General features: G+C 36.7%; 1 protein-coding gene across 1 annotated transcript in view; it reads right to left on the reverse strand.

Moving 5' to 3' along the window:
- Positions 1 to 24705, reverse strand: part of LOC123566607 (uncharacterized) — a 53712-nt gene that overhangs the window by 6350 nt on the left and 22657 nt on the right. The window contains exons 4-5 of the mRNA XM_053549711.1: positions 16509 to 18232; positions 262 to 12370 (exon numbers count right to left, since the gene is read on the reverse strand). Coding sequence (XP_053405686.1) covers positions 262 to 12370; positions 16509 to 18232 — 13833 coding nt within the window. The remainder of the gene's footprint in view (positions 1 to 261; positions 12371 to 16508; positions 18233 to 24705) is intronic.

The raw sequence follows: 24705 nt of genomic DNA on the forward strand, positions 1-24705 counted from the left end.
CAGAGAACATTCGTAAACACCTGAGCCGGTTTTAATCAGGCTATTTAGAACAATTTTACAGGTTGTATTTAGAGATGAGCAGACGTAAGGTTTTCTCGTTATTGCTCATAATCTGAGCGATTTAAGCCAGTCATTTCTAAGAGTTCAAAAACATTCTGCAGCTTAAAGATTTACAGCGCTAACATAATCTACCGTTCATGCTAATGACAGTAGTATCTAAACGAGCGTTCAAAATTAAAACTTGACAGTAAAATAGCTTACCTCTATGCATTCATGCAATAGAGAAACCAATGATACAACATGGCAGACAAGGACATCAGGAAGAATAATGTCTTTAATATCTTCTTCTTTATCATCTATTTTTAACTTGCCGTCCTTAAATACAGACACTGACCAAAACGATCCATGACAGAGAAACTGTAACAGTGGTTGTTCCGGGTCCGTATTGCCCATGAAGATACATCTGTATATAAATCTTTTAATTGTCTTCAACACACATTCTGATTTTCTTAAGCTTGCAATAGCCATTTTCGCAAAATGGTCTTCTATATCTGCTCCTAAGTCAGTGTTATATGCTTCGCCTAAGCTCCCAATGATGCGATCTACACTCAGTTCTTCTAACAACTCGTGTAAGGAGATTATATGGCAGATTTTCACTCTGTTTTCTGGACTGGGTAGGTAATGCGAAGGAAATTGACCTAAAATGTTAATACGCTCTTTCACAAACTCTGACAAGGATTTTTCTTTATCACATTTCACTTTCTTTATTAGTGTCAGAATCATATCAAGATAATTGATAAGTTCTAGAGACATGTTTGCAATGTCTTTATTTGTTTTCATAAATGACACTTCTAGGTCATTAGGGAGTGATTCTTGAGGTATGGAATGATGAACATCTGCAAGGAGGGTAACGAAATTCCGGTATAACTCGTCAGTGAAAACAATCTTTGGAAGAGCTTCTAAGTTTATATATGCCTTGCGAACGAGTAAGTCAACTGACAGTTCCTTCTCGATATTACAGAAGTCATAGTGTACTTGTTTTCCAAGTCCATACCCTAAACCACTGTTCGACTCTTGTGCAAGAGTCTCTTCCCAATTGAAGCTGGCATCTATAAGATTGTCCATCTCTAGTTCTGTCACCGGTACACACTTAAAACAGGCTGTATCAGAATCCCGAAGAAGGAACTGAAGGTTTTTACAGGAAAACGAAAGCTGCAAAGCCGTATCAATGAAGTCGTTCTGTGTGTTTATCAAAAAAGACAAAACTTTATAAATATCGCAGTGAGTGTCAAGTATCAAACAGTCATTCATTTTTGTGTCAAAATTTATGTGTAAAAGCGTTTCAAACCCCTCACTTTTTTCCAATGCCTTCTTAACAGTACTCCAAGAACTTCTGAAGTTTTCAAATTTTCTCGTACTCCTTTTCCGTTTGTTTTGATCTGTGAGACTATTATGGAATTCCCGAACTGTCATATTCAAACAGTCATTCCGTTTGAAAGAGTAATTTGCGTTTACAACAGTTACCATATGCCATTGAAGAATATGGTGTATATGTTTAAGAAGCTTGAGCTGGGTCTCTTGCTTAAGAAATATGGCCAAGAATGGATATGTCTTCCTATAACGCCACAGCTGGCATAGAAAATCAGTTTTCGAAGGTTTAACTGATATTTTGAAAAGACTAGGTAGTTGCTCGTGCTGAGTTTGCTTTGAGGTAATTTGCAAATCATTCGCTTCACGTATAACAACTTCTATCAAATCATCTGGTAAGTTATATAGACTGTTACAGCTGATAATACTGTGCTGAATAGTGTGAATACGATCATCAAGTAAGTCTGAAATGACTGTTTCAAATTTATTTTCCCAAAGCTCTCTGTCAGTAGCATTTACAAACGCATTTCGTTCTTCAAAAAGAAGCTGTCTACCTTGAATCAATATTGAATGCAAAAACATTGCAACGTCATGATCATCCATATTCATCATTTCTTTTAACTTCTTCCAATGGTTGTATATTTCTATTTCTATTCGACTGCTTACGTTAATTTCTGACGACGTGTCAGAAATTAATTCTTCCAAGTCCGCATCGTTTGATATTCCAAGTGCTACTGATCCAAGCAAACATCCTTTCACGATTAGCTGTAGAACATTGGAAGAAAAGTCTGATAGTTTTCTCACTTTCTTCTGCATTTCTACCATGTGTGGTTTGTACCTTAAACCTGGAGAAGGAACATGATGTGACGTCTTACATAGGACGTTTACTTCTGTATTTTCATGCGGAATTTCTTTCCTGCAAACAAAACATATCAATGTTGTTTCTTGCGTACGATATAGCAACCGCCTGTTACACGCACACATCGCAAAAACTGAGCCTTCTTTAATGACAGTTTTTTTCATTTCAAATAAGGCCGTGTTTGTCCTGTCGGGGAAACCAGGTAAGAAACAACTTTTTAACTGCAGAGGTTTCAAAAGGCACCGTTTCAAATATGACAAGGGTTGTCCCTCTGTTTCTTCACAACAGCAAAGAGAACGTGCAAAACAGGACACAAAGATGGAATTCAGCAAGTACTGCTGGAAGGAAGACTCTTCTCCATGCATAAAGTGACTAACCAGAAAATCACGTTTTCCCAGTGCACACTCCATCAAGGTCTGTTGCTCAACGGAATGCTGATGTTTCTGGAAGTGCTCTAAAAGAATTGCAGCACGACTCCTTTCTATGTCATTAAGCATGCCTCGGTATCGTGGTAAATAGTATTTCTTCACTACTAGAGAATATAAAAGTAACAGCCCAGACACGGATGCTTTTGCGGAGAGATTCATGAGGTTGAGCATGCTAGTTTTATAAGATTCTGTCGATTGTTCTATCGCCATATATGATTCTCCTTCATGCAACATTTCAATGGGTACATCCAAAGCCAACGGATTACCCTCTAGCGTCTTTGATAAATATCCTTCCGTCCAAACAACACTTTGAAGGAACGGATATTCTCCTGACATATTGCTGCAGTCTTTCATGACTGTACATATTGCAGAGTTATTTCCAAGTCCCTTTAAAAAATACTCTAACAGGGACTTATGAATAGGAATGTCACCTAATCCAGAAAAAACTGCGTTTAAATCAATTAGCAGACTTGACGTATCGGTTTGGTCTGAATTTGATATCAGACCTGTAACGTACCAAATTGCAGCCTTTAAATACGCAACTGCAGCGATGAATGCTAAGCCAATATAGTTATCCTGAAGTACTTTACCAGACGTAAGTATTAAGTCGTAGGATTTTTCTCTTTCGTCATCTGTGTCAAACATTTCTTGTAGTAAGTCAACAATGAGAAGTACAAATGGACTTTCAATCCGGCCTTGTATAAAAAGAGTATGTACACAGCTATCTAAAGCGCTTAAAAAGTCACCTGATTCTCGTACAAGGTTGTCATTTTCATTACTATCTACAAGCACCTCTCTAAATAAGTTATTTTTTTCGCCAAGTTCCTGTTGCAATATGAAATTTAATGGGGCTTTTAAAAGTTGCAAGTTGTCTTCGGGTATACTACTTTCTAGTATGGCATTTAACATATAGGTGTAGGCCGTAGTATCGGTGTTGACAGACAAACATCTAATCAAAAACTGACTAATTATTCTCTGAACATTGGCAGAAGACTCTGCGCATTGAACATGGCGGAACATATTTAGTACGCCCAAGAATACTTCATAAGAGTCAACACTGCTCGATAGCAAGCTGTTCCCCACATTTTGCAATGATGTAATATTCAAATCATATGGCATTACTAGATCTGTGGCAATATCATTACATAGTCTTAATGCATGAAGAGCTTCAGAATCTGTTGATACTTCAGCTGCAACTATCAAAATGTTTCTTACTGCTATTTGCCAGTGTTTTAATCCAGTAAATTGACTAAAATTAGCTGTCGTTGGAATCATTCTGGAACAAACAAACGAAACAAGGTCTTGAATTGAATCACCAGACCAAGTAAACATTATTACCACATGATCTTTTGGAGGTGTATTTGTTTCTGATTCACATTTTAAATGCTCATTTTTGCATGTATTGTCTAACGGTATATATCGATGGTCTTGTGTGAAGTTTTCAATGTTAGATTGTTCATTTTCTGTTAAAGTTTTGTTCTGGAATGTTTCAAAGCTTTCTTGTGCAGACATTCCATTTGTTTCAGACCGACAAAAATCGTTGTTTTCTACATTGTATCCAGAATTCCTTTTCAATTCATCTGCATTTTCTTTATGTTCGTACAAATACTCAACATCAGTAGCGTTACTACTTGCAATGTGTTTTTGTTTCAATTCTTCATCGACATATTTCATTTTGTCGAAACTAGCAGTAGCCATACTATCATTTTGCTTTTCCCTTTTTAATCCATCGTTGCTTTGCAGTACACTAGAATTTGAGTCACTAAGCAGCTCACTTTCCTTTTGTGAATCATTGGATCCTAACTCTGCCGACCCAAAACTAGTATTGTTCTTAATAGCTTGCTTGAACAGTGTCAAAACGTTTGAGCTTTCCCCAATGAAAACATTTGCACACAGCTCTAAAAGTTGAATTACAGATCCAAAAACTGGCATATGTGACCAACATGTGCAATGAATACTCGTTAACAGACGTAAACTATCTGTACAATCTAGATTTGTCTTCTGTTCTATTATCCATATCATATATTCAATTCTTGTATCTCGGTCAAGGACTGATGACAAGGTGTAAGAATACAAATTGCAAAAATCAATCACGTAGTCACTGTTTAACATCTCAAAAGTGTCATCAAATTCAAGAATATCTGATAGCCTCTTCAGTATGAAGCTCTCTTGCTGCAAGATAATTTCGCCCATTATTTCTTCTGGCAGGTTGTCGTCAGTGTCCAAATCACATTTAAGTTTAGAACGCGATACCTCATCTGTAAATAAGTCTTTCGTTTCTTCAATCTTTTCAAATATAATACGACTGAACGGTAATTTCAAAGCAAGATCAGGTGTGTCACACTGGTAACATTCAGGTCCAGTAGCGTCCTTTATTGGTTTGCCTTCAATATGATATGAAAATATTTTTTCATTTTTCATGTTAGCATACCAGACTGTTTTTCTCTCTATGGAATTTCCATCTTCTACAAAGTAGCTATCAATAGCACCTATATGTTCCAGTTTAAAGATAATCTTTGCCAATGTGATTTTTATTACACACCTAATCTGATGTTCTAGTGCATCTATAAGAAAAGCAGATGTATTCAAGGCGTGTGTGTCACATGCAACACGGACAAACCAGTCAGCATCATTCTGACCATTACTCGAATCTCGTATGTATGACCAGATCATTTCACCCAAGTATCGTAAGAAGTCGTCAGAGTTGTTTACCTTATCAATAACATTATTTATACTCTCGGCATCACGTCCGTGAACTCCGTACTGAATCCTCGTAAATGCCCAGAACAGTTCCTCTTTCAAAACATCAGTCAATGGTAGCATGTCTTCTATTGTGTCCAGCAGTGACTTCGAGCAGAAAACCGGAAGTGATGTCTTTGGACATTCAAGATTTTCCAACAGAAGCAACTTCCATCCCGACAAATAATTCATCTGTGACAACGATCTTGTCGACTCGTCGTTCAGTTGCGAATCTCTACAGCCTAAATGAACAATAAGATATACTAACTTGAAACATGCTCGATCAGATTTTTCCAAATACTCACTGCTGTATTTTTCAATCAATGACTTTGTCAACATGATATGCTTGTCATCCTCTCGTGCACTGCAGTGCACTAGCAATATCTGCATGTCTGGGTTATCCCAAAACTGTTCTAGTTTTATGGATAATTGCTTTTCTGATTTGAAAGCACCGAGTCTTTCCGACTGATAACGCCAACTGTTCAGTTCATAAGCGATTTTCGTGTGAATGTTACTGCTGGTAAATACTACTGTCATTTGTTCATGTTTGTCCTCATTTATCTGATATTTTATCAAATTTCTAAGACCGCCATGCAGAGGCAGCTGGAAATAAATGTTTTTCATCTGTTCACTCGAATGTCGTACAGTGGTATTATCAACATGTGACAACCGAACAATAACCTCTGGTCTCAACATCCACAATAATTCGGTTTTGCATTTTTCTAGTAGTAAACCGATATCCGACTGAACAGTTTTTCTCTTGAAAAACAAAACAAGTGAAATGATCAGTTCCTCCTTATAATAAGGCAATGCATTGCATTTTGAAAATGGTTTTCCCTCAATCGTTGTAATACTTTCAATCCATTTTTCCAATTCGCTAACAAGATTTGATTCCTCATAATCCATAACATCTGCGAAGGAAAGAATCTGCTTTTCAAACCGATTAAGGAAAGGTGGGTCTGTATAATCAACTTTGCTTTCATCAACTAACACAATGCAGCGAAAAGTATCTTCAACATGACAAAATGGATTACTGTACGGACCAAGCGCAACTCTGCAGTTGTTTTTCTTTCCTATCCTAGTGTAATTTTGATTCAACATATCATACAGGCTACCATAAATATTCTCTAAGTCTTTCAACACAAGAACAATTCCTTGTTCCATACACAGAATGATTCTACTTAGAATCCTGTAATTGTAATCGTCTGTTAGATCCTCTTCAAACTGACTACCAAATATGATTTCTTTCCTTCCTCTACCTGTGTCTCTCAGATTCTGTTCTAAAATCCCTAGGACAGACTCGCCTTCTGTGATAATCATAAGATGCCTCGCTATCTTGTCGCCTATGTTACTTCCAATAAGCTCAACGGAAGTGAATCTTACCTCAGCGGTATTCTGAAAACAGTCCGTAAAATGATCAAACAAAAGTTGTCGACCCGACTTCAAACCACCAAAATTTCTTAGAAGTCCTTCGATGATAACAGCTGACTTCTTTTGAGAAGTAAGGCTCTTGTAATCCTCTGCAAGTTTTCTAGCGATGAATTTTACAAGAGAGTAAAAGTCTCTCAGCCCATGAAAATTTTTGAATTGAAGCTTTTTTGTGTATGCTATGTAAGACTTGACTACAAGCCGTAATTCTTCCTCTATATCTTCCAGGGAAAGTGTATTCCTCTTCGTCTTTTCAATCCATGTGAAGCCTTCATGAACTTGTATGCTTTCTATTAATGAGTTACTTATTGACATGGCTGTTCCGAATAATTCTTCTTCGTCCATATCAGGTCGAGACAAATGCACAGCTCTGTTCATTTTAGATGCATCTAATGCCCAGTTGGAAATACCTACAACAGCTACATTCGGTTGACTTCTTCCTTCCGATTCAAGGAGATTATGCAACACTTTCAAGGGATTAAATCGTGAAATTTCTGCGAGACCTATTTCATCTAGGATCACAACTGACAATACAGAATCTTTGCTACTCGACTTTTGGTAGTTTTCAGCCTTCTCGAAGACTTTGATGATTCCATCAGAAGTCGATGATTCTGACCCCTGGAAAGACACACAGTATAATTGCGGCAATCTTTTAAAAAACTCATCCCTAGAATCCTTCCCTCTCAGGTTACTTCTGATAACTTGCATTGCTAATGATTTGCTACATCCCGGTTTACCAACCACAAATACTGGTATCTTGTTTAATATGCACACCAGTATGACAAATACATTTTCCTGAAGAGCAGTATTCTTCGCTGTACCATGTGGTAAATCCATTCTGTCCAAAATGTCCTTTTGTTCCTCTATGATAATATCGTGGATATCCGTCTCCTTTGATATACAGGTAAATTTGTTTCTTTCAAAACCTTCAAGCAATTCTCTACGGTAGTTCGACCTCACTGACTTGTTACTAAATCGACTATGATAGCAGTGCGCAAGAGCTAAAATGATAGCTTTAACTCCTATATCTAGCTGTAAGGGGTACCGAAAGTTCTCCTTTATACTTTTGATTTTCAAAATTGTCATAAACCAATGCACAAGTGTCTTACACCTTTGTACATCTCGTAAACTAACAACGCAGGTCGACAATTCTGTTTTACGGACGAACGTCTGTGAAATGGATAGGAGATCGCTAAATAAGACATGTTCCCTGGATCCGTTTTCAAAAACGCCTTCTACCATTCTTTGTATATACTTCAATTCGTCGTTCTCGTTTAGACTACCGAAGTCCCATACGTAGTCCACCATCATTTCTGGCAATGGAAGAACTCTATAAACTAGTTTTGACAATTCATCTGTTTTTACTTTACCTGTAAGCCCAGCAGTATGAATTGCCTCTACTGTCCTCAACTTATATGGATTACATGCACCCATTATGACTAAGTTTGGTGACAATATTGATGTGATGCATCTATGATGACAAATTATGTCACATATCAATCCTATGTTCTCGGACGTATTAATTTCATCCAGGAACAACCATCTTTGAGTACCAACATTATTTAAGCTTTTTTCATTCTCTTCCATTACGATATCGACTATTTCCTTTTTGTACAAACCGGCATGTATATTTATCACTCTAAAAGGAACTTCACAAATGCACGCCAGATACCTTATCAGAGATGTTTTACCACAACCAGTTTCCCCCATTATCAAAATAGGTACCTTGGACTGTACTCGCATCATTATCAAAACCATTTTCAAGAGATTGTCAGGGGTAAGAGCATAGTCCTTCGACATATCACGTAACTTTTCCTCCTGAAGTGAAGTTGGATTTGTTCGCGCAACTCTCTGTAGCATATTTTGTAGTTCAACCTGATTCATTGCGCTAAAATCTGGGAGTGTTCTCTTTATTTGTCTTTCAAAAAGTTCTCGAATATGATCAGGGACTTTATCCTTATCACGGTACATTGGTGAGAGCGTGTGTATGTTTTGATTATGGAAGACATAAATTAAGTGATTGCTTTCTTCCCATCGTATCATGCCATCGGCTCGTTTTATTATTTTACCTACTAAATCGTCATCTACTTTGTCATTGGCTCCCCCAATTATATCACTTTCTAATGTTGAGCTTTGTGTTGATCTACATGCATTTACAGACCTAGCTGCAAATTCCATAGACACATCGATCATTGCTTTCACTAAGCTACTTCTGACAGTAGGAACGGTGGACTTCCCGATCATTTCAGAAATACGAGACACCTTAAAAAAGGCACTATATGACAGTTTTTTCAACTGGTCGGATAAAACGTTAAGGAATATGTGGACTATTGCAAAAGATATATTTGATGCTATATTTAAATGTGTCTTCAGAAGAGTTCTACACTCTCCCGCAGTTAAAGGTTTTAAAGCCTTTTTACCAGAAAAACACAACTCCTCATTATCGACCCTACCTTTCATGAGTGCTTGCAAGTAATGACAAACAACCTGTACGTGGCTGTTAATTTCTTGACTACAGATGAAGTCGGAGAAGTCATTCCAAAGTAAATGTTCCCTTTTAAAAGACGTTACTGTCGTCAAATTATTTCGTAATACGTTATTAATTGTGTTGCTTATCTCAAAGTAGATATGTTCTGTCGGCATGCTAAATGCTAACTTCCCCGATGCAACAAATTTCAATACCACTAACTCAAAAAGGAATGTGTCCAGTTCACCTGGTTCGTCGACTACCCCGATATCGAGGTGTAAAGTATGGAAGTCACGTACATTTAGCTCATTCAAATTTGCTATCAGAGTGCTCTTTCTAACCTGTCCGCTAATATGAAGTGTAACAGTACTGCGACCAGCATATGCAGACTTTCGGCAAATATGTGTCGATTTTCCTAGGCCAGCCACTTCTGATGTAAAGGTAAATACGTTCGGATGATGAGCATGAAATAAATTTTCAATTGCCTGATTGGATACTGGTTGAACTGTCACTACATTGTCATTTAGCTGATCCATAAAAGGATGATTTTTTGAGCCGCGACATACTATCGCAAAAAGGAAGTCTGAACGACCTCTAAGCGTCTGCAATTCTTCAACTAATCTAAACTGGACTTCATTTGGCAGCAGTTCAACGTTTGCCAAACAATACAAAGGCAATGACTCATAAAAACAATACGAACCTTTGCACCTCTGAAGCAGTAAGTTTATTTCATCCCACGTTGTATCTTTAGTGCAAAACAATAACTGATTTGGCTCAGGAAACTGCTGTGTAGTATTTCTGTACAAAGCAAGAACGGTCCTTATAACAAAACCACTCTTTTCATCTAACTGGGCGACCAGAACCTTGCCTTTGTTGACACATTTAGTCATCTTCGTTGTGTAATCTTCACATTTCATATTTTTCATGAAACGGTTGGAGTTAGCATACATTTCATGGAGAGATCTGCCTAATTCATCGAGCATCAAACTTTCATTTAAGAGACACATATCTTTTCGGAAGGTTGCCGATAGTGTCAGGACATTTAGATTAGGATGGATGTATTTGAGTACAGCCTCTACTACATCTCTGCCAGACCCCTTTTCCAGAAAATCTGATATAACACGAATCTGACAGCCTTGAATAAAATTCATCAAATAGTATTTGTTTCTAGCATGATGAATGCTAATCATCCAATCATCTAATTCACCTTTAAGCCTGTCTTTCGTTTGCTGGAGCTGCTCTGACTGTAAACTTAGTTTAAAGGACTTGTATCTGATATGACCGGAGGAAAATAGGTTATTGAGTAAATCTCGTATCTCTAAACATAAATCTACAGATTCTATAAATCTTCTGAAATCCACCTGATTTAAAGTGCTTTCAGTACACTGCCGTTCCGAGTTCAGTAATAGAAGAGCTCGACTTCGAATATCTGATATAGTTGCCTCCTGTTTTGAAAATCTATTCTTGTTTTCTTTATATGAAACTTCAAACATCACGCGATCTTGTTCAGTACATAGCATAAATACGAACCTTCCTTTTGTTATGATGTTCTTAATTACTTCTTTTGTCTGTTGACCTCGATTCGCAACATTGTTATAAAGTGATTTTAGGTTATTCAAATTAAGAAAACAATCACTTATTTTGCCTGGTAAACTGCCTGCATTTTCCCCTAGTGAATTTGTTTGTTTCTGCAACGTCTTGAATATCCAACGACTGCCTTTCTCTTGTAAAGTTGCTGACGTAAGTAGTAGAGGTTGCAAAAAACGTTTGGCTTCAATAAGTGCAGAAACAGTTGACTCTTGAACATGAGACTCAAATATATCTTCCACCGCGTCAATCAAATTTCGAACATCTTCGATTGCAATCTGTTTCAGGAACTTTATGAGTAGAGATGATTTTCCTATTTCTGTCATAATGTAAACAGTTTCTCCAGTCAACGCATCCGCCAAAGAAAAAACCGTTTGTAGTGCTTTTTGGACGTCGAGCAAAGTACAATCAGAAATATTTTGCTGGGTCACTTCTTCGAACGATTTAAGAGCTAAATGAACTTCATTATCCTTAGAAATATCATAACCGAATACTTCAAGTACAGATGTCATAGCTTGTGCTGTTTTCAAAACCTCGTTTTTCCTCCAAAGTTGAGAGAGTGTTTCTTTCACAGTGTTTTTGATACGCCGCTGCAAGAACGTGTCTGCAATTTTGATTTCGTCAGGAATTTTTGCATTTTCAAACATTTCCAGTACATATTGCATCGGTATAGTATTGTCAGTCTCTAAATATGTCCAGTGTTTCTCGAACAACTCAATGCCTTCCGTCTTTAGGATTTTCAAAAAACGAACAATCTGTTCCGCGTGCCTAATTTCCTGAACGTCGTTGTCATCGGTGTCAGCATCAAAAAGATATCGAATTGAAACGAGACCATCCAAAGTTGTCCCAGACTGAAGAGAACTTAAAAAAGATGCCAAAACAGCTTTTCTTGACACATTCCAGAAAACGTTTGATTTTATTACCGGATGCAAGACACGGCATATTTCTGGTAAGTCGCCAAGATCACCCCAAAGCCATCCTACAGAACTGGATTCCTTTACTGACAGGCTGCCGCTTTCTATCTTTGCTTTCATCAACTTGGTATTTTCTAGTAAAGCTGATAGTTTCGGAATCATTGTATTTGACCTTCTAATTTGCACTTCTTCGAGAACTGCTATGACATTTTTTATATCCTGAGTCACTTTTTCAACCACTTTCTTGAAGCTGGTCTGCATAGCTTCAATATCTTTCTTTTGCATTCCTCCTAATATCAGAGTTCTTTTTGTATTCTCGTCCTTTACATTGAGTTTTGACATAAAACTAATGTCTACCTCACCATTTTTCAGTAAAAAAGCTACTTGTTTGACACAAAATATTACCTGTTTGTATGTCGCATTGTTTTTTACATCTTGTAACCGCGAGCCTTCACCATCAACGATAAGTTGCCAGAAGGCAACATGGGGAATCTGACTGATGAAGCTATCAAATAGTGTGTCTTGTGCAGAGTTCTCGAAAAACAAGTCAATTACAGTGCACACAATATCGCCAGTTGTCCTGAAAATACAGAAATGATAACCTGTCAATCAAACAATCACACACATGTATACCGCAATAATAGTAGAACGTCGGTACTCGTAGAACCCTGCCTTATAAACATTTTTTGCAGTGTGTTATTGTGCCCTCTCCCCATGAATGGTATGGATATATAGATTTGGTCTTGTCCGTGCGTCCGTCTGTGCGCCGTGCGTCCGTCCGTCTGTCTGAAGTTTGTGACGAGCATAGCTCAAAAAGTATTTGATATAAATTGATGATACCTTGCAAAAGTTTTTGATATAAACTTGTGCACCTCTTATTTTTCATCTGTCTCCGCCCCCTATTTCCAGTGTTACGGCCCCGGGAATAGTAAAAATGCATATTTTCACCTTGTGACGAGCCTAGCTCAAAAAGAATGTCATATTAATTGATGAAACCTTGCATGAGTCTTTATTGTAATATGACCTTGCGCACCTCTTATTTTACTTCTGGTTCCGCCCCTACTTCTTAAGTCATGGCCCCTGAAATAGTCAAAAATACACATTTTCACCTTGCGACGCACCTACCTTAAGAAGTATTTCATGTAAATTAATTAAACCTTGCAAGAGTCTTTATCATGATATGAACTTGCGCACCTTTTATTTTTTGCATGGCGCTGCCCGATTTTTCAAGAGTTATGGCCCCTGAAATAGTCAAAAATGCACATTTAGCATGCACATGCCAAAACGTATTTGATTTCAATTGATGAAAACTTGCATGAATCTTTGTCATGATATAAACTTGCGCACCTCTTATTTTTCATCTTGCTTCACCCTCTATTTTTAAAGTAATGGCCCATGCAATAGTCAAAAATGCACATTTCACCTAATGACGTGCCTAGCTCAGAAAGTATTTGATTTAAATTCATGAAATCTTGCATGAGTCTTTATCATGATGTGGCCTTGCACACTTTGCATTCTTCTTGATAACCATAGTGCTTATTACAGAGTTATGGCCCTTGAAATAGCCACTATAGTGGATTTTGTTGTTTGTTATGCTCATAGCCAAAAAATATATCAACTAGAATAATAAACCTTTGTACAAAACGTTTGTTGAGGCTATACCCCCTTAAAACTGCAAATATTTGAATTATTGCCCCTTATTTGAGACAAATGCACCAGTGGGGGCACACCCTGTGTCCTACAGACACATTCTAGTTATTGTCTAAGTGTCTCCTGCAGCTGGAAGACATTCTGTAAAAAATACTGGTACAAGAATATTAAATTCATTATAAGCAACATATGAAAAGACCATGCAGATGGAGTTAGACTGAAAATCCGGGGTTGTTCAATGATTATATTTGTGTAAAGTTTCATGAAGATCCATCAATATGTTACTTAGATACAGTCAAAATACTTATTTTACCAATTTTAAATCAAAGCGGAAAACTATGCTTGTTCTGGGTCAAAGGCGATAATACTACATATGAACAAAAGTCAGATAATTATGTGAGATTTGGTGATTCTAACTAAAACACTCATATAAACAATTATAAGCATTTTTAATTTCGAACAGACGGACTTACGAACAACCAGACGGACAACTCAAAATAAATATCGTAGGGTTGGGGGGGGGAGGGGGGGGGGGGGGGGCATTAAGATAGTACGATAAGGGAAAATTATTAAAAAAGGGTTCAATATGGTAGTGATTCTAGAGCTTTGTTATTCTTCATATTGCCTACTATCAATGTGATAAGCTTCTTTCAATTAACTTATGATACTTCTGCACGTTTGATAAACAGGAAGTGATTGCGCAACGTCATTTACCTGAAAAACGTAGAATAAAGCCTGGATTCGGCGTAAGGAAATGAAAATCATTTTCTGAATTAACGGCAACCCGTGAGTAAAGTTTTTACAATGGCACTGTTATAATCTTTCTTAAGTTAAAGATATGATATTCAAACATCTGATACGTTAAACTTTTTAAAATTAAGCCTTAAAATTGAAAAGCTTGAAATATGCTTGAATTTCATCACATTATAGACCATATGTTTATCTACGACTGTGAGACATTTCACCGAAATCTACTTTCAGTTTGAAGAAAAGATATTTTTGCGAAAATGTTACGAAGTTGAGATTTTCATATAGACTCCCATTATGAAAACTGCGTGAGGTCCAAATTTTTCCAATCAGTCTAACCAAAAAACAGGAAAATGACCCTTTTTTATTTGCTGAATGTTCTAAGTATATTCTGAAGTTTTGAAAAGAATCAGGGTTTAATCAAATTCTACAGTGTAGAAAAAGTGATTTAAAATTAACTAAATAGTAAAAGTGTTATCTTTTCTATGTTGTCTTATAAAATTAACCTTTATGGGAATTGTTTTTCCGGTTTAGCCTTTGATAGTAAATAACTACATGTATTTAACAGAGATATTGGACGTTATATAAAACTTTAACAAAAAATCTAAATTAAAAGGGGCATAACTCTCAAAAAGAGTTATGGAGGATGTTTTTCCTGGTGTAGACTTTGATAGTAAATAACTGTTTTAAGTTTCAAGTCAAAAGCTTTGATAGTAACAGAGGTATTTAAGTTTATCAAAAACGTTAACCAACGGCGACGCCGACGCCCGGGCGAGTGCAATAGCTCTATTTTTTCTTCGAAAAGTCGAGCTAAAAATTGAAAAAGTTAATGTCAAAATGGCAATAATGTTGAGCCTGTTATTTGTTGACACATCGCCTCAATGAATCAAACATTTCAGCAATACAATATAATTTGAATAAAAAAACAAGAGCTGTCCGTAAGACAGCCAAGCTCGACTATTCGAAATATTGTCACAGAAGCAGGAAATTATTACCCAAAATGTTCAATATCAAAAGAGTTTTAAGTTCGAAAGGGGACATAATTTGACCAAAATACATATCAGAGTTATGGGACTTGATGCTATCAACTAGTTTTATAACCCCGAAGAAACATGTTAAGTTTCAATTCAATATCTGCATTAGTTTTGGGGATAGTAACTTGCATGTAAAACTTTAACCAGAATTTTTTTAGTACAAAAGGGGGCATAGTTTGCTCAAAATACATGTTAAGAGTTATGGAACTTGACCCAGTGAGGTTGGTTATTGACCTAGAAAAAGAATAAATAAGTTTCAAAGCTATTTGCCTTTTGGTAATAGCTGTATGTACTTGCACGCAAAACTTTAACCAGGATTTTCTAAGTCCAAAAGGGGCATAATTTACCAAAAACACATGTCAGAGTTATCGGACTTGGTGCTATCAACTAGTTTTATAACCCCGAAGACACACGTGAAGTTTCAATTTAATATCTGTAGTAGTTTTGGAGATAGTTACTTGCATGTAAAACTTTAACCAGGATTTTCTATGTCCAAAAGGGGGCATAATTTGCCCAAAATACATGTCAAAGTTATGGGACTTGACCCAGTGAGGTAGGTAATTAATCTAGAAAAAGAAAAAATAAGTTTCAAATCTATATGCCTTTTAGTAATAGCTGTATGTACTTGCACACAAAATTTAACCAAAATTTTCTAAGTCCAAAAAGGGGCATAATTTGGCCAAAATACATGTCAGAGTTATGGGACTTGACCCAGTGAGGTAGGTAATTGATCTAAAAAAAGAAAAAATAAGTTTCAAATCTATATGACTTTTAGTAATAGCTGTATGTACTTGCACGCAAAACTTTAACCAGAATTTTCTAAGTCCAAAAGGGGGCATAATTTGGCCACAATGAAGGTCAGAGTTATGGGACTTGGTGCTATCAACTAGTTTCATAACCCCGAAGACACATGTGAAGTTTCAATTCAATATCTGCATTAGTTTTGGAGATAGTAACTTGCATGTAAAACTTTAACCAGAATTTTCTAAGTCCAAAAGGGGGCATAATTTGCTCAAAATACAAGTTAGAGTTATGAAACTTGAGGTTGGTAATTGACCTAGAAAAAGAATAAATAAGTTTCAAAGCTATATGCCTTTAAATGATAGCTGTATGTACTTGCATGCAAAAACTTAACCAAGGTGTGACGCCGACGCCGACGCCGACGTCAGGGTGAGTAGAATAGCTAGACTATTCTTCGAATAGTCGAGCTAATTAGGATTTTAAAATCGAACAGCTTACAGTTTTATATTTTACCAAAACATAAAATGTGTTAAGGAAGTAACTTACTTTGAGTTTACTCTCAAAGATCCATTGGGGCAGAACCACCCCAATACTTCAGTTGGTGTATAACCTTTGTTCTTTAAACGCCCCTTAACTTGTTCCTTATACAAATATGAAACGGCTGTTTCATTGCCACAGAGGTGCTCAATCTTTTCTATATGATACAGCATCTCCTTCAAAGTGTACCGTTTTAGGAAATTCATAGTCACAAGTTCAAGTTCTTTTGTAATTTCTGCTCTTTCGGACATAATAGGCAGCTTCAGCATTTCACACAAAGTTCTGAAAGTATATAGGAGCTCGTCTTCGTTCTGTGTTTGATGAGTCTTAATTTCGTTCAGCAGCCAAGATTTATACACGTCAATATCTAGACAGCCATAGGCTTCGTCAAAAAAGTGCTCTCTGTTTAACACTATAAATAATCTTCGAACAGCGCTATTTGTGGAATCAGATATACATGTCAACAGCAACAGTTGCGATTCTAACTCCAAAAAGCACGCAGACATTTGTAGAAATGCCTGTACTTCCTGCTCAAGTTCCGTTGTTTCTTTAAGACTGTGAGATGAAAAACAAGTCATCACTCCTTCTTCGATATTGGTTCGAATGATTTTGTCGTTGCAAAGTCTTTCAAACTTTCCTATGGCACTAGCTAGCTTTAACAGTGATATCACTTTCTTCTCTTTTACTGCTGTTTTGCAAGAGTACAATATCTGAGACTTGATACTTGCAGTAATTGCTATATGAGCATCCTCTTCTCTTTGTATAATCTCATCAGTCTCATATTCCGGAAGTTTGATAAGTTGCCCATAAGATTGTAATGTCATTTCTAAAGGTAGATGTCGAAATAAATACTCAATAATTTCTTTGAAAGCTTGACTTCCTGTTCCAATAAATTCCATATAGAATGACCTACATAAATCATTTGCGAGTTTGTTGCAGTACGGATTGTCATTAACAAACTTTTCATGATTAGAGACGTAGTCTTGAAGCGCCAATAGTACCAAATCTTCGCCCAGAAAAGGGAATGCATGCTTTAAAAATTCCAGTACACAAAAGTCCTTTTTATAACTTATTTCAAACAGGTGTTTGCAAAGCGCTGGCATATAGTCAGAGCAAGAAGTTGGAAAGTCAGCAAGGCGTTCCTGTGACAACGCATTAAGAATTTCCTGAGCAATGGTCGAATCTATTGTCTTGTAAATGGACCCTGTATCAAACTGACAAAGTTTTCCTACAACCAATGCAAATCGAATGAGGCACTTGTGTGAGTGTAGTACACCACCCTTTAGCAAGGCCCTTAGTATACGTTCTACGTCTCCATCATAATTACACCCTTGCCTACAGATATCTTCAATCTGCATGCATAATTCAGTTTCACTGTATCGTTCAGAAACAGAGTGCACTAAATCAAGCAAATGTAAGACTATGCTATCTTTATCCGACAGAATATCGCGATGAACAGTTTTATTTTGTAGTTTGAGCTCAGATGATGTAACTATCGACGTCCATTTTACTAAATAGAAGACTGAGTTTTTGAAAGATATTTCATATGAGTAGTCAGCATCTGGGTCATATTGCGCTGGTAATTCAATATCTGCTGAATATATAGATCTACTTCTCTCATTTCTATACATTTCACAATTCAACGCCTCTATAGAACGACATTTAATCTTAACGGAGGTGACGTCCTTGTCTTCCGGTACATCTATAATGAATGTCATCCTCACGCGCTTGTCCTGCATGAAAATGATAAAACAGCATCAATAATTTAGCACATGAAAGTACATTCATTCACTGACATAACTCGGAGTGATACTGTATCGGATTTTGGCATGGACAAAATCTCATAAGTGTTTTGGGATCTCTCATATGCAACAGTCACAAAGTCGACCATGTGCCGCTGCTGATTTATTTAAATGATTATATCTTTTTGATTTGAAAATGTAAGGAACAAATTTTCTATTTATTTCGTATTGATTAAATTTATTTATTTTATGCTCACTGATGAAATACTGTGTTTTATCAGTGAGATATGATCCATATCACTCACTACATATCACTTCACTGTAAATAATATAGCTTTTCCGATTTTTTTTATTATTTTCTTTTTATTTCGTATTGATTAAATTTATCTACTTTATGATTTCTTAGCAGTGAAGAAAAATATATTTAATATTTATATTTTCAAAACTATGCAACTGCACATTTTATGACCTACCCCTAGGTATGGTATAAGATCCAAAGTAATGGACGCGTTTGAGATGAGAAATATGCGACTGAAATAGTTAGTACATTATCCCGTTCATGACCATGGTTCTTTTAATATACCTAGCGGAAGGGTATAACATTCACAGTGTTTCTTTTTATTTCAGGTCTGGTGCCTGTGGAAAATACCAAATATACTTCACTCGATAATTCACTGAAAAGCATGTTACACGTATTAAGTTCTCCTTACAGATTTTATTAGTACATTGTTTCCTGCTTTACATATTTCCATGTATATTTTATCAAATTAAGTTCAGTATTAAGAAAGTTACATTAATGAATTATTATGCATTGTGTGCATAAACCCTTGGTATGGTTCTATTTTGCTAAAGAACTTTCCCCGTGGGATTTGTAAGGCAATACATGATTTGGGTAATATAGTCATGCAATTGTCTACAACTGTCGATAAATACTGCTTCTATTGTGAAACATCTACACTAAGATTTGATGTAAGACAATTTAATTGTCTTTACACAAGGACGTCGTTTTTGCTTGCAAGATACATGTGTCTCATTAGAAACAGTTATATATATTTTTATTGTAAGTTTGATGCATTTTGGTTTTATCATCAAGATATGTGCACTAACATTCAGTGGCCAATAATACGTGACAAGGCTTTGCATGTGTCTTTGTTTGTGTTTTAACTTCTCGAAATGCATGTTATCGGCTGCATTGAAATATTTGGATACGTTTATAATAGTATATATTCTTTTCATTTTTAGGTTTAATAAGAATAATTTTAAGAGAGTATGAAATGTGATGTATAGTCAGTGACGTATCATGCATAGCATTATACATTTTTCATGTATAACACGTGACATTATGAGAACCCCATCTGGTATGATGCACGTAAGAGATCTATCTTTTGCTGTAATGTCTTCTGGTGGTATGGTGTACCTACCGGTTGCAAACCTGTTTCGAGGACTTCCGAATTACGTTTTCACGTCCGTCCGCCATTCTAACCGTCCGTCCGCAATTTCGTGTCCGGTCCATAACTTTGTAATTAATCAAGGTATTATAATATCACTTAACACAAATGTTCCTCATAATAAGACGATGTGCCTGACGCAAGACAAAAACCAAAACAACAAACAAACAAACAACCCCCACCCCCCCCCAAAAAAAAACAAACAAAAAACAAAACAGACCACTAGCTTAAAGGTTAAGGTCACACTTGGAGGCCAAAGGTCAACAGGGCTTTTTCTATCCGATCTATAACTCAAAAATCCATGAAGGGATTTTACTATTACTTGGCACGAATGTACCTCATATTAAGACGATATATCACACCCAACGTTCAGACCCCTAGCTCATACCTGACAATCAAAGGTTAGCATGGCATAAACAATGTCTGTTTCGTGTCCATTCCAGAACTCTGCCATCCATCTTACATGGCGCAAGTATTTCCCATAATCAGCCGACGTGCCATACGCAACACACACTAGCCCAAATGTCAAGATCCCACTTGGAAGTCAAAGTTCAAAAGAGATTTTTCCTGTCCGGTCCGTAACTGTTGCATCCAATATAGGATTTAAATATCAGTTGGCATAAATATTCCCATGGATGAGACGACGTGTCATGCAGAAAACACGGACCCTTAGCTCAAAGGTCAAGATGACACTTGAGGTAAAATGTCAACAGAGCTTTTTTTCCTGTTCGGTCAGTAACTCAACAATCATTGAAAGGATTTTAACATTACTTGGCACAAATGTTCTCAATAATAAGGCAGCATGTAAAGCGCAACAAGCAGAGCCCTAGCCCAAGGCCAAACTTGGAGGTCAAAGGCCAATATGTACTTTGTCCTGTCCGGTCTATAACTCTGTAATCCAATACAGGACTTTGATATAACTCGGCAAAAATGTTCCCGAAAAAGGAGATAAAAATAGGTACAAAATGAGACTTCTGGAGTACTTAAGATTTAGATGAATAAACAGGGTAGCCATCCCACGTGACATTTCGATATCATAGATACGGGGAAGGCTTAAAATATCCCTATTACTTTACTGATTTAATAATATAAAATGCGTCGAAGAGAGGAAAACGAGTGACTTTATTGACACAAAACGTCTGCCAGGTAGGTAACGAGCAGAGAGAAGATTTTTGGAAAATAAAGATTGTAAAACTATATCAAATGCTATTTGAGACGCACAAAACACAAACTTGTATAACCTTTATGTATATTTTTGACAAAATCAAGGGCAATCACATGGATCTGACTGACAGCAAAACCTATCAAACCCTCAGGTGCGCAACTGTAAATGTTTAATAATGTTCCAAAATTTGTTTCATGACCCTAGAACAAACACTCTTTGAGACACATGCCGCACATTTTCAGGCCCTTTTCTTCCATATTTTTAATTAAGTCAAAGGTAATACACCCGGTCTTGCTGCGTGAAATCCTAATTAAAACGTAAGATGCACATGTGAGGTTTGACGACTTAAGTTTTTAGATATACACACAAAAATTAAGACGGATGAACTTACAAGGGCAACTTTAAGTGCCCCACCCCTAAAACTACAAGAACAAGAATTTGTAACAGAGTTACCAACATCACACCCTATAAACGACTGTACTACCCCTCTTCCTCTTGCGAGTGATCAAAACAATAAACTGACAGCTAAAAGTTGAAAAACAGCATTTTAAAGTGACTGATTTGCTTTGAAGGTATGTATATTTATATTTTATAGGAAGCTGAACATGATTTGTTTCTGTATATAATGTGTTAGTTCGATAACAGGTAGAATTACAGCAAAAAACTCAATTGATCACCGATTCTGTCCAGACATTGTTCATTGTTGGCGTCAAAAGTACATATTTTCTTGCTTGAAGAATAACCTACATGTAAATTCTACTGTTTTATGGATAAAGAAACAATACTAGTTTGGTAAAATAAAATAAAATCATTGATAAATTTTCTAATTTGTTTATAACCGTCAATGAAAGAAAATTCGGTGTTATTTCCTGACTGTATGCATGCTTGCTCAAGAACTGTACAAATGCTTACGAGTTTCGTAAAAAGACTGTATACCTGTTTGAGAGTGACTTATTTATAAAATATCGGCGTTTCTTATGCTCCTGTAGTACTTCTTCATAATTATAACCCGCAAACAAAGTTTTAAGGAGGGTGGTATATAGCGTTCAACAAGCGGTCTGTCTATTAGGTCTGTTTGTATATTGTCCTCATAAATTTGGTCGTGCAATTATTTTAATATTATTACACCTACCTCTCTCAAAGTTTACACACAAACATCGGCAATATGTAGTTAATGCCTGTCTTATTCTTTTCATTTTCTTTTTAAAGTGACACTTAAAAGTGAAACAGGGTCCGTTTTTCGTGTCATTGTCATAACTTCTTTATGCATTAAGGGATTCTGAAATAACTTGGCTTAAATGTTCACCATCATGAGACCACAATTAGACGATCATGGATGTGTCGCACACAAGACTATATTTTCTGAAATTTCAACACCAAAACCGATATATCGTCGCATCTACAATTAATACGGTTTGAAAATATGAACAGTAAATGGGGTGATTTTTAGTGAAATGGCGCATTTCTGTCGTCAACATTTTGACTGTTAACACTGTAGAGGTCACACTTTTGGTCTAATCTTGATAAAACTTGGTCAGAATGTTACCCTCAATAGAATCTTGGATGAGTTTGATATTGGGTTATCTGGGCTCAGAAACTAGGTCACCAGGTCAAATCAAAGGAAAAGGTTGTTAACAGTCCAGAGATCACAATTTGGCCCAATCTTAATGAAACTTGGTCAGAATGTTACCCTCAATAGAATATTGGACAAGTTTATCTGGGTTAAAAAACTAGGTCACCAGGTCAAATCAAAGAAAAAAGCTAGTTAACAGTCTAGAGGCCACATTTGTGACCATTTATTAATGAAACGTTTTTTTTCAGAATGTTACTTTTGATGATATTTAGGTCGAGTTCAAATCTGGGTTAGATGGGTCAAAAACTTGGTCACCCGGTCAAATCAAAGAAAAAGCTAGTTAACACTGTAGAGGCCACATCTATGACCATATCGTAACGAAACTTTGTCAGAATATTAATCTTGATAATCTACAGGTGACTTTTAAATCTGGGTCAACTGGGGTCAAAACCTAGGTCAACAAAATCAAAGGAAAAGCCTGTTAACTCTCTAGAGGCCATAATTATGGCAATATCTCTAATCTCTATGGAACTTGGTCAGAATGTTAATCTTGATGATCTTTAGGCAAAAAATCAAATCTTGGTCAAGTGGGGTCAAAACCTAGGTCACCTGTTTTGACATCAATGGAAAATCTTACTAACACTCTAGAGGCCACACCTATGTTTGTATCTCCATGAATCTTGGTCAGAAAGTTTACCTCGATGATCTTGATGAAACTGAAACAAAGACGAGTTACAACTCACGCAATTTTTTGAACAACGGAAGTGGATTGAGCCAGGCTTAGCAATGAAAACGACTAAATCCGCAAAGACAGATTTCCGATGTGTGCAAGCGTTATCACTATCAAATGTAATTTATTTCAAATAGAAACAAGTGCACTCAGATGTTAAGCCAAGGTTCAATATAATGAAACCCCGCCTAGTTCACTTATATAAAAAAGCAGACTGGTAAAAACTTCAGCAGTTCATAAAGTCAAAATCCCCTTCCCTGTTTAAAGGTTATAACACACGGTCTGTTGAAGACCTATGGTCAGAATTCAAAGAGGTACTATCTGAAGGTATGAACCTATTCATTCCAACCAAGAGAATAGGCTCAATACCCCAACTACCATGGATTACCCAAAGCATTAAACGTCAGATAAGACAACGAAATAAGATGTTCCAAAAGGTCAAAAATAACACCAACCCAAAGGTGAAACAACATTACATAAATTTTAAAAATCTTGTTAGGAAAAATATCAAACAAGCCCATGGCAGTTACATAGATTATGACATTGAATGTCAAGATGATCCGGATAACCCCTAAACAGGTCAAAACTTCTCTCGTAAGAAACTTTTCTCCCTTGCCAAGAATGCCAAGCAAGACTCCCAAGGCATTTCCCCTCTTCTAGAAAAAGGTCAACTTTATACGGATGATAAAAAGAAGGCCAATATCCTCAATCGTCAATTCCAATCTGTGTTTACCCCAATGTCACCTCTCAAATTGGGCCAACTCTGTAAAATGAAAGTGCAGTCTCCTTCTTAAAAATCTTAGTGAACAAATCTCACCACTAGTCACTAAGCTCTTTCAAAGGTCCCTTGACACGGGCACTATCCCTGCTGACTGGTCTAAGGCCAATGTCACTCCTCTGTTTAAGAAGGGCGACAAAAGCAATCCTGCAAATTACCGGCCTATTTCCCTGACTTGTATTATCTGTAAGTTACTGGAACACATCATAGCCTCTAATATTACCAAGCACTTCAAGGTTAACAATGTCATCTATGACCTACAGCATGGGTTCAGAGAGAAAAGGTCATGCGAAACTCAGTTACTCGAACTTGTAGAAGATCTATCTCGAAACTTAATTCAAGGCCTGGCACTGTGGCACGGTGACGTCATCGCGTGGGGGCGGGGCCAATGTGGGAAAAGCCCATGACGTCATAACTCAACCCTAATATAGGATAATAAGGGCAGCCGCACCTTCCAATGAGTCATCGGGTCAAGGTCACCCGATCAATACCCTAGAACAACGGAGGTTACCCAACCCAACATTCCAGACTCTAATTTGATAAGTCGATCGGAAATTCCCACGACGTCACTACCTATCCCGTGTATTCAAAAAAACAATAGAGAATAGGTTAGTCAACAGGAAATTTCCACGACGTCATCCACCACTCCCGTTGCATTTCATTACCAGCCAACTTCTGTATTTTAGCACGGGACTGACTCAACATTCCTTAAAAGATAGGTATTCTGAAATCAATCGAAAGATTATTTGCTTTACTAAGGTCAGATTGAT

This window comes from Mercenaria mercenaria, chromosome 8, assembly GCF_021730395.1.
Source record: "Mercenaria mercenaria strain notata chromosome 8, MADL_Memer_1, whole genome shotgun sequence".
Classification (NCBI taxonomy): domain Eukaryota; kingdom Metazoa; phylum Mollusca; class Bivalvia; order Venerida; family Veneridae; genus Mercenaria; species Mercenaria mercenaria.